This window comes from Thunnus thynnus, chromosome 6 (assembly GCF_963924715.1).
Source record: "Thunnus thynnus chromosome 6, fThuThy2.1, whole genome shotgun sequence".
Classification (NCBI taxonomy): Eukaryota; Metazoa; Chordata; class Actinopteri; order Scombriformes; family Scombridae; genus Thunnus; species Thunnus thynnus.
In genome coordinates, this window is record NC_089522.1 from 21,718,461 (window position 1) to 21,729,022 (window position 10,562).

At 39.1% G+C, this 10,562-nt stretch overlaps 1 protein-coding gene across 1 annotated transcript; it reads right to left on the reverse strand.

Moving 5' to 3' along the window:
- Positions 1-885: 885 nt before the first annotated feature.
- Positions 886-10,311, reverse strand: qars1 (glutaminyl-tRNA synthetase 1). The gene is made up of 23 exons (XM_067592598.1): positions 10,113-10,311; positions 9,627-9,777; positions 6,997-7,106; positions 6,828-6,903; positions 6,666-6,730; positions 6,512-6,565; positions 5,939-6,002; positions 5,770-5,844; positions 5,580-5,665; positions 5,394-5,480; positions 5,190-5,289; positions 5,004-5,082; positions 4,679-4,918; positions 4,491-4,583; positions 4,246-4,383; positions 3,358-3,445; positions 3,111-3,257; positions 2,869-2,970; positions 2,667-2,759; positions 2,329-2,456; positions 1,681-1,747; positions 1,458-1,580; positions 886-1,189 (listed from the first exon to the last, which is right to left on the reverse strand). The coding sequence occupies exons 1-23, from the start codon at positions 10,221-10,223 to the stop codon at positions 1,139-1,141; spliced, it is 2,328 nt and encodes a 775-aa protein (XP_067448699.1). The 5' UTR covers positions 10,224-10,311; the 3' UTR covers positions 886-1,138.
- Positions 10,312-10,562: the final 251 nt, after the last annotated feature.

Consider the following 10,562-nt stretch of genomic DNA (forward strand, 5'->3'; position numbering starts at 1 on the left):
AACTTCTGGTTTATGCACCGCTGTATACTCATATCCTAATAACATCAGTATTAGACCAATATTTTTTTATGTCAAATTTTCCTGATTGCAGATTTAGAGTATGTTGATCCACATTAGCCACAGAATAAAAGGCTACAAGATATATTTAAATAATATTAGCCAAAGTACGGTCCAGGATTGTTCTTTTTTTGTTTGTTTAAATCAGTTTAGTTTACACATTATCTTGTTCTATTTATATGCAGCCCGTCGTTTTACAGATTATATTACAGTTCAGTAACAGCCTACAGTGATTTAGACTGTAGACTTTCTTTTTGAAGTTTTGAAATCAATAGTGAATACTTCTACCAGTTGGCTCATCATACACACTGTCACTCACCACTAGTTTCAATATTGTGTGAAGGCATCAATAATCATACACAACATATAATATACTACATCAGACATATTTGATTCTGTTGATAAAATATCATGGTCTAAATTATATCACTGGTATCAATGCATCAATACTTCAGGTGATTAACAGACACGATGCAGTTTTCTTTTATTATTATTATTATTTATTCTCATGTCCTGTCAAAATGACACATGTGCACCCCTCTGAGACTTAAAAAAACACACGATGCTTTGGCAGTGACCCACCGCCTTTGTAAGAAAGTCATTTATGGCATTTGAGAGCATCTCCTCTGTGTAATACCAGCATAGAGTCAATATTAAATTAACACGCATGAGGTCCTTGTTGAACAATGATCAAAGTTGCATACATTCAACAAAGAGGAAACATTAAGTGTATATTATTGCAGTGAAAGTAGAAAGAAAATTGACCACTCTGACACTGACTGACTGGCAGAGCTTCAGATTGATCAAAGTGAAGCTGCAGTAATTATCTTTTACCATAAATCTCTCATGAAATTATAACCAACAATCAAGAAATTAATTATATTTTCCAATTTCAGTGAGATGGATGCATGCACGAGAACTGCAGTTTAGAGACATGTTATTATCACAGTGTCTGATTTGACTCAATCTCAAGCTAAGCAGTCTGTTCTTTTGCTGGTTTTACACACTGAGTGATGCAAACAATTTGGACATGTATCTGTGGGCTCATGGGAAGCAGGAAGTGCAGTTTGATCCGAGTCAATCAGATCTTCCCAGGGTCCTCTTTGAGTGTGACTGTTCTGTTGAAGATGAGCTGCAATGAAAGAAAAGATCACAGTTACAGTTCACTCTCATGTCACATGGATCCCAAAATGTTTTTAATAGCAGCAGAGTAGATGTCATAAATAATTTCTCAAATGAACTAAAAACAGAAGCTTTCATCAATGAGCATTTGTGATATAAAACAGTGCTGTTGTTTAAAAGATGAGCAAGATGTGAGGACATAACAAACATGAGAGTAAATGCTGTCAAAGTATATCTGGCTAAATCTAGTAGCAGCAGAACCTTTTGTGGTACTGTACCTTGTCTGCGGTGCTGTCAGGGTCCAGGGAGAAGTAGCCGACTCTCTCAAACTGGAATTTGTCAAAAACTTTTGCTCCTCTGACTGAGGTATCCACTAAGGCACTGCTGACCATAAGGGAGTTCTAAATGACAAAAAAGGAGGAAATTTATTGAACAATCACTACAACCCACTGGCACATCTCAGTTAATCCAGTTCTGTCATAGTAGAGCAGAGCAACTCACAGGGTTGATGTCACTCAGGAAGCCACTGGGCACTTCAGATGGATCCTCTGGATGTTTGTGCAGGAATCTACCAAGACAGAGAGAGATTTTCAGGGTTTATGCAGCCTTCACAAAGTTAAATTTAAGACTGTTTAAGACCTTTTTAATACAGAGACTCGTGGTGTTTTATGTTCAAAGTATGAAATATATCAATAAAAACCATTAGGGATGGTAATATCTAGAATTATTTACCATGTGCAATATAAATTTATTTCACATTTTTGTCATTACTTCCTGGCAGTATATAACAATCATTCCCAATAATATAACTAATAACTGATTAATTATGACCTGAATGTGGATAAACAGCAGAAAAAGAATGGATAACATTCATTTAAGGTCTGATGTCTGGAACAAAAGAATTGGGGATTTTCAAGCCAGGTTTGGCTAAAATTACATTTTATAACTAACATAATTGCCTATGGCAGGCTGGAAAAAATATTTAAGACCTCTGTGAATTAAATTTAAGACTTTTAAAAACCTTCTGGGGCCTTTTAGGAAACCTAAATCAAACCTTTAAGACTTTTCAAGACCTGCAGATACCCTGGGTTTTGGTAAATGAGTTTCCTAAATGCAGTGTTGGTTAAGAATGACGTTTCTGTGACTTACAGTCTTTCATAGAGGCGCACTTCACACTTCAATGGCTGGCTGACCCAGTGGATGAAGGCCTTTGGTTTCTCTGCTGTCTCAGAACTGCAGCAGTTCACCTCCAGTTCCACCACTTTACCCTGAGCATCCTGAGAAACAGAGTGGAAGACAGCAGATGGACCAGATGGTACGTGAAAGAGTACTTTACTAAGACAAGTAAAGAAAATAAAAGGGAATCAAAGACTGCTAAGAATATAAATTACTAAGATCATGCGTTTTGTTAGCATATAAATGTAATAACATCTGGGGAAACTATTAAAGATTACCTAAGGGCTACTGAGTAAAACATCTGGACTTACCTTGATGACCTTCTGGACAGAGATAACATACCCAGCATGCCTTAGACCTACAGGCTGTTCTGGGGTCAGACGCTTGTAGCCCTTCTCCATCACCTGCAAAAGAAGAGGAGTGCACCATCATCTTCTGTCCACAATCCAAAAACTGTAGAAAGAAAGTACTTATACTATGATGGTATTCATAGTTCAGATTTTTGTTTCTAACCTCTCTGAAGTCACTCTGTTCAATGAAGATCGTGCGTGTAAATGGAACGGTGTGGCTGCCCTTGGACTCGTTGGCAGGAAAGTCCGGCACTCGTACATCTGACTGAAAGAGAAGAAGATGACACTGGGATGATTTAGTGCCCATGACGTATAATGTCACATAAAAAAGACAGAACATACAGGACAGAACAAGTTCTCCGGTAATTAGACATGTCGGGTCTCGTGTATTTGTTAGTCATGTACCTTTGAGTTCTCAGGAAGGTTAGTTATGGTGATTTTGAGTGGTTCCAGGACGGCCATCGCTCGAGGTGCTGTGTCGTTAAGCACATCCCTGACACACGACTCCAGTAGATGAGGCTCTGTTGTTGTCTGGGAAACGGTGACTCCCACCTACCAACACATGGTAACGGATTATTACAACGTGCTCTTACATTAGATACCTAGTTCCTCCATCCATCCAACCATTCATCCATCCATACATTCATCATACCCGTGCACAGAAGTTGTTGATTGCCTCTGGTGGGAAACCTCGTCTCCTCAGTGCAGTCAAAGTGAAGAGGCGGGGATCGTCCCAGTCTCTGTGATTGGAAAGAATATATTCCGTATTTAATTTACTCATTCTACGTAGCACAAAGACAACACACGAAAAGGCTGCACACCAAATCACAGTTAGTAATATATACTGTATGCTTTGGAGTCACTCAGGATGGTGGAGTCACAGTCATTTGTGTCTCTATTATAATAAATTCGATATGCTTGGGAGGACTTGGGTCATGTTGAAAGTTATGAAAATGTTACTTGGTCCGTCCCTGTAAGATTGCCGTCTTGACTTACATTCTGTCATGAGACCACAATGTAGCATAGCCATCTCATTAAAGTAGATGGGTGCAGCTAACAAAAATTTTCATTATCTTTTTTTTTTTTTGATTCATCGTTTGTCTTTAAAATTTCAGAAATATACAAAAAATTCCCGTTATAATTTCCAACAAGTGTCTTTTTTTGACAGACCAACAGCCCAAAACCCAGGATATTTAGTTGAGTTTTGGCATTTTTGCTTAAATAATAACTAAAACAATTATTCTACTCTCTAAATAGTTGCCGATTAATGTTCTTTTGATCGATTGATTAATCAACTAATTGCTGCAGCTCTAAGAAGGCTTTGTGAAAAAGTAAAAAAAAAAAGAAAAGAAAAAAAGACATGAAATATAAAATATTGTAGTGGGTAGGTAGGGAAAAATCAAAAGGACTTATCCTCTCCTGATGCAAAACTTTAACTGATATCAATTTCTGTTCCAATACCAGTGCTCTCTCTTTCCCACATTTTCAAACAAATAACTAACAGACTGGAAACAAACAGCTAAAAGAAATGCCATTTTACCTGACAACACCTGTCTCTACCAATTTGATGATTTTCCTCTTGGATACAACAGTGTAGGTGAGGTTCAAGCGGCCATATTCCCACTGAACAGGGCAGTATACATCCAGAGCGTTACATAGCCAGTAATATGATGAACGCCTGTCACAAAGACAAAAGGAACAGTTAACAATGCATTTGTATGCCTACATGACGGACTATGATGTAGTTCAAATACAAAAGAAAAGCGCCAATGAATTCATTTATACCTGGCCTGAAACTCTTTGGTACAGAGTGAGTGTGTGATATTTTCGATAGAGTCACACAGACAGTGGGTGTAGTCATAAGTGGGGTAGATGCACCTGGAAGGAAAGATGAGTAAAACACAGCTTGTTGTGAGGAAAATATTCAAATGAAACTAACTGCGTGAAAAGAGCAACAGTTCAGGTTTTCATACCATTCATCTCCTGTTCGATGATGTGGTGTGTATTTTATACGGTAAGCCACTGGGTCCATCTTCCCGTCCTCCATGACCATCTTCATCCTGAGCGTAGCCTCTCCCTCAGAAAACAGGCCCTTCTTCATCCTCTCAAACAACACCAGTGACTCTTCTATGGGACGGTCTCTCCATGGTGATGGAGGAACGTTGTGGCCCTTCAGTTCCTCCCCCTTCTGGTGGCACACGTACGCATGACCCCTGACAGAAGACAAAGAGAAGAATGAAATGTCATCTATCCAGCCGTGCGTTTTAACCAACACATACACATAGTTCTTACACTCACCTACGAATAAGTTCCACCGCAAGATCGTAGAGTCGCTGAAAGTTGTCTGATGCGTGTGTGACAGTATACGGCTTGTAGCCTGTGTAATACAGTTACACTGATAAGAAACTATCGTCATGAATGTGCAAAGTGCCTGACAAAGGTTTCATCAGATCAAATATTGTAAATCAACAGAGTTAAACTCACCAAGCCACTCCACCATGTCCCTGATAGCAGTGAAGTATTTTTCCTCCTCCTTCTCTGGATTTGTGTCATCATACCTCAAGAAACAAATTCCATTGTTTGCCTATAAGAAGAGACGAGGTTTAAAGAAAACATCTGCACCAGTGGGGATTAAACAACCTCTAGTGTCACTTATGTGGAGGTTAAAGAGGACAAAAAGACTCGCACCTTAGCATAACCAAAATTAAAGTTGATAGCTTTGGCATGTCCGATGTGAAGGATACCGTTGGGCTCGGGAGGAAAACGGGTACGAATCTAAAAGAATTCAACATGGGAGGAAGAAAAATCAAAATAGGTGATCATTTTCAAGTAAGCATGTTTCTTTTCCAAAAAGCTAACATATAAGGTTTGTACCTGTCCACCGCTGATCTCCAGATGCTTTTTAAGTAAGTTCATCGTGTTCTCTGTAACCACATAGCCCTCGGTTTTATAGTTCTCTCCTGCATGATAAAAAGCAAGGATGGAAGATAAGGAAACATTTTAAATCGCAGAGCAACGAGCAGAGATGCCACCGTATCTATTTGTTCAGGTGGTTCCTTCTCACCTGGTTTATGGAACTTCAGTGATTCTCCTCTGAGCTGCTCCATTAGTGACTTTCCCTCCCCGGTCGTCACCTCACCTTAACAGCCAACACACACGGTTAAAAACAAACCACCTGACACAACCACAAACAGTAAAATTCAGCCGTCCACTGCTGCCTGCCTGCTGCTTACCGTTCACTGCTACCTCCTCTTTCTTCGCCTTCACCTCCTTCTCTGCAACTTTAGCTTTCTGGGGCTGCAAAATTATTTTATGAATGAAAGATGAAATCAAAACCTTTTATGAATGAAAGATGAAATCAAAACCTTTCATTGCAGCAATTAAAGAAATGGTTGAGACATTTTGGGAAATATGCTTATTCGCTTTCTTGCAAAGAGTTAAATGAGATACTATTCTCATGTCTGAATGGTGAATATGAAGCTAGAGGCAGCAGCTGGTTATTTCAGCTCAGCATAATGACTGGAAACCTGCAAACAAGGGGAACAGCTAGCCTGGCTCTGTCCAACCAGCATGACTAGAGCTCACTAATTAACATGTTATATCTCTTACTTAATCCGTACAAAAAAACAAGTTTTTGTACAAAAAAACAAGTTTTTGTAGTTTGCATGAGGACTATTTTTTGGCCAAGCATAGTGACTTCTGTAGTCTTTGCCAACCTCACTGTGTACAAGACTCAAGGGAGAAAGCAAACAAGTGTATTTCCCAAAACGTCAAACTATTCCTTTATATAACGAGAGATGAGTTACCTTTTGTTTCTTCTCCAGGTCAGCCTCTGTCTTGGGTCCTAAGAGGTGTAGGACCTTTAATACCAAAGCCGGTTAGTTACAGTTTGCAGTGGGAACAATCTAACAATCTCTGATCCAAATATTCAATCACAACGACAGACGTTTTCAAACACACCTGCATGTCCACCTCATTTTTGATGACCTTTCCGTCAGCCCATTTTAGAGCAGCGCGTGCCTCTCCTGCAACAGACACAAAAGCTCCGTGAGTCATTCCGTAGGTCTTTCAGACTTCCATGTAATCAAAAGTATTCATCCGTGAGAGAGCATGAGATCATACCCATTAGCAGTCCCATATTGAAGTGGTACCTCTCCTTTAACAACTGTTCCTTGTGCTTCTTGATCACAGTCTCCACCTGCACAACATTCCTCTGTCACTGAACACACCGCGGCCAATAAAGCTTGTAAAAAAGACATACTTATGATCATTTGTTAACTCGTGCACTTACTGCATCTTCAATCTGCTCCGGCGTTATGACCACGCCCACTCCACATGCTGCTTCAAACTCCTTCTGGTCGAGGGGGTCCTGAGGATGACCCTTCACAAAGTCCAAAGCAGCTGCAAAAAAAAAAAAAAAGAGGAAGTAGAAATTCATGGAGGATTGCACTAATTTAAACAGGCACAGAAGCCATTTTATCCAGCCAGTAAAGTCCACAAGCTATCATTTAGGCTGTCACTCATTCATTCTGCTTAGAAAAATGCTCACAATGCTGCTAAACCTCCTCCCCCAGCCTCTAAAAGTATTAGTATTAGATGTGGTTTCAGGAGATTTTTAGCTGTGTGCATTATGTTAGTTAAATGTTTTGTATCTCAGGCTCTGCTGGAAGATTTTTGAGCTCAAGGTCAGTTTATATCAAGTGTACTCAGATTTTTATAAGAGCATCACATGAGCACACAGCCTGATTCAAATGTATATTGTGTTGAAATATATGATTTAAAACGTGTGTCCTGACTGAATTTGGGTATGCAAGATATTCTGTATTTTGTGTGGAAGCAGTGGTATCTGAGTAAACATACCAGCACCCTATATCTCATTCATATTGTGTCACTGTCTGTTCTGCACTGTGTAGATGTAAATAGTTTATTTACCCTCAAATTTATATTTACATTGGTATTTATACTTCTACCAATTACTTCTTACTACTTATTTAAATTATGCTTTTTTGCACACCCAGTTTATCATGTCAATATGCCTGCACATAGTCCACTGTTGACATGTGAGGGGTGTACTACAAAGCAAGTTAAACATACTGAGGCTTTCTTTGTGTGAGCTGGCTCAGCAAACCCTACACACACACAATCAGAGATAAGTGGTATCATGACGGCGGTTATCAACTTTCTTTGTTAATCCAAGCTTTCTGCTTCACGCTCTGTGCACGTTCCCATAAACATGTTTGACATGTCATTTGACTCTTCCGCTGCACAAAATGGACCGATCGCGTGCCGCCTACTTCAGTCAGGAGGAACAGGTCATTATAACGGAGAGCTATCAAGAATGTAAATACATTATGACAGCAAAAAGCAACACTGTTGCTGCAAATAAGGCAAGAGAGGAATGCCGGCAGAAAACTGCTGATTGTGTAAATTTGCAAGTTAATATATTTATTTTACCACTTAGGGCACTTTCAATGCCTCCCACATTCAGAGCTCTTAAACTTAAAACTTGATGCAGCAGATTTAAACATTATACTGAAGAAGTGCATTTTGGTTTGACTCTGTCCCATAATGATGGATAAGTGGAGATCACTTAAGTTTTTGGCCAAATCAAAGTGAAATTAATTTTATAGATTGAATATTATCTGTGATGAATTCCAATAGACTAATCAATTTTTTTTTTATTCAAAGTATTTTTCATTAGTTTTTATTAGCTTTGTTTTTTACAATTTGAAATTAGTTTGATATATGTTAACATATGTTAACCCATCCAACAAGTAACCCTAACCTACTGCACCATTACAAATTTACAATATGACATATCAAAGCAATAGAAAGTATTATAAAAGACTAATTAATTTTCCAGCCTGTGTTCTAATAGCTGCAGTACCTGCAGTGTTAAATGGACTTGGCAGCAAATCAGGTGGTTAGTGAAAGGGCGGCGCTTTTTATAGCCGATTTAAGTTGAAACTCGGCACATAACCTGCTCCTGACCAGTTTAAGTTTGCAGCATAAGTTACCATGGTGATCTCGCCAGGTTAAAAGAGAGCCACCTTCGTGCCATTGAGAACTCTGACTTTAGGCTCAACATACCTCACTAACTCTCAAATCTCGCTTCTTAGTACACCCCTCTGGACCACACTGAATTTTTTGTACTTGCAACTTGGCAAATAAATCTGATTCTGAGTGAATTTGAGAGCTACTAACGTGCTATGTGATGAACTTGTAGAAAATGTTTTGTGATGGGTCAGTCTACAAAATGACCTGTCAGAAGAGATCAATGTCCACCTCCACTCAAATATGTGTTTTGCTTCTTGTTCCTACAGTTGAGTGTTAAGCTTCACTGTACATAATGATGTATGTAAAGAGTTTGACACTAGAAGGCTGTTCACTGCTGCTCACATTCATCTGCTGAAAGTGCAAAGTTTCTCTGTGCTCATTGAAGATCCAATTTTAAAGGGATGGGCTTATCATAAATAGTTTGGAAGCCAATCCTAGTCCAATATTCAACTTACAAAAGTGTGTTGTGGAAACTTTTCAGTGAAGTAGGAGACATCTTGTGTCCTACAGTTCAACTTTTGAGATGAAATATATTTGCAGATTTAAAGATTCTGGCATTTTTAATGAATGAGAGGGACCAGGTGTCATTTTAAGGATTACTTAAGATAACTTAACTTTTGTGGATAAAACTATATCAGATGCTGAAATAATTAGCATTTGATATATTTGAATAATCAGACATAATTATTCAAAGCAGAGTATTTTATATACATCTTAAAACATGTCTGGAAGGGATATTTAATATTAAAAATGAGTCATGTTCTTAAATATCATTCAGTTTTGTCCAGGATCACTCAGTTCTATAGATCAACTCTTTCCTATAGATCAGCCAAGTTGCAATATGTCAGAAATGTCAAAAATTACCTGCCAGCTGTAGCTCTGTGCAGATTTTGCGCTGAGCTATACTGTCTGCGAGGAATGCCAGGCGTTTGGTGTCTTTAAGGCGAGATGCCATATTGTACAGCAATGTACCCATGGCTTTGTCCACTCCTGATGGCCCATTGACACGATGAACCTATTGAAACCAGTGACAAAAGACCAGAATTAAATGTTTTCTCTATCGTGTGTGTGTGTGTGTGTGTCAAGAGAAAATGGACAGAAGCAGGGAGGTCCAGTGCCACTATTTTCCTTATCATGCTCCAAGATGTGTTTGTAGACAATCTCAGGAAATTGAAAATGAAAGTCTAGTGACCCTGCCTCATTAATTACTCAAAGTTTAGAAGAAACACAACCAAAGCTAGTGAGCTATACAGGTGTAAATACCTCTGAACATATAACTAGAGAAAGAAGTACAGAACAACAAGTGAGCTAAAGGAGTAAATGTCATATTTCAGACGTGTCGGGTCGAACCTGAGTAATTGCGTCCTTCAGGGTGGAACTCAGCGCTTCATTTTTCAGCGTTTCTTTCGCTTTCTGCTCACTGAGCCCAATCGAAGTGAAAAGTGTCAATGTATCCGCCATTTTTTCCACCGTGTTCACCGGCTTGCTCGGAGCCACACAGACACGCCGCTGCCGGACACCACTTTCCTGTCGAAGAGACACGGCGAGGGGCGACTTCCTGTAACCTCAGAGAAAAAAAACAGAAGTACAAAAATATTAGCCAATCGGACACGTCCGGTACGGATAGCATTGGCCAATCGTGAATGAGCTTGACTGAAGTTACCGCCTACTACGAGCGAGAGAGCCAATCAGCGGTTATGTTGACATTCGTAAGGGAGGGGCCACCGGAATCTAAGAAATGTTGCATCAGATTAACATTTCAGTAATTTCATTTAATTATTTATATTAAATTATCACCAG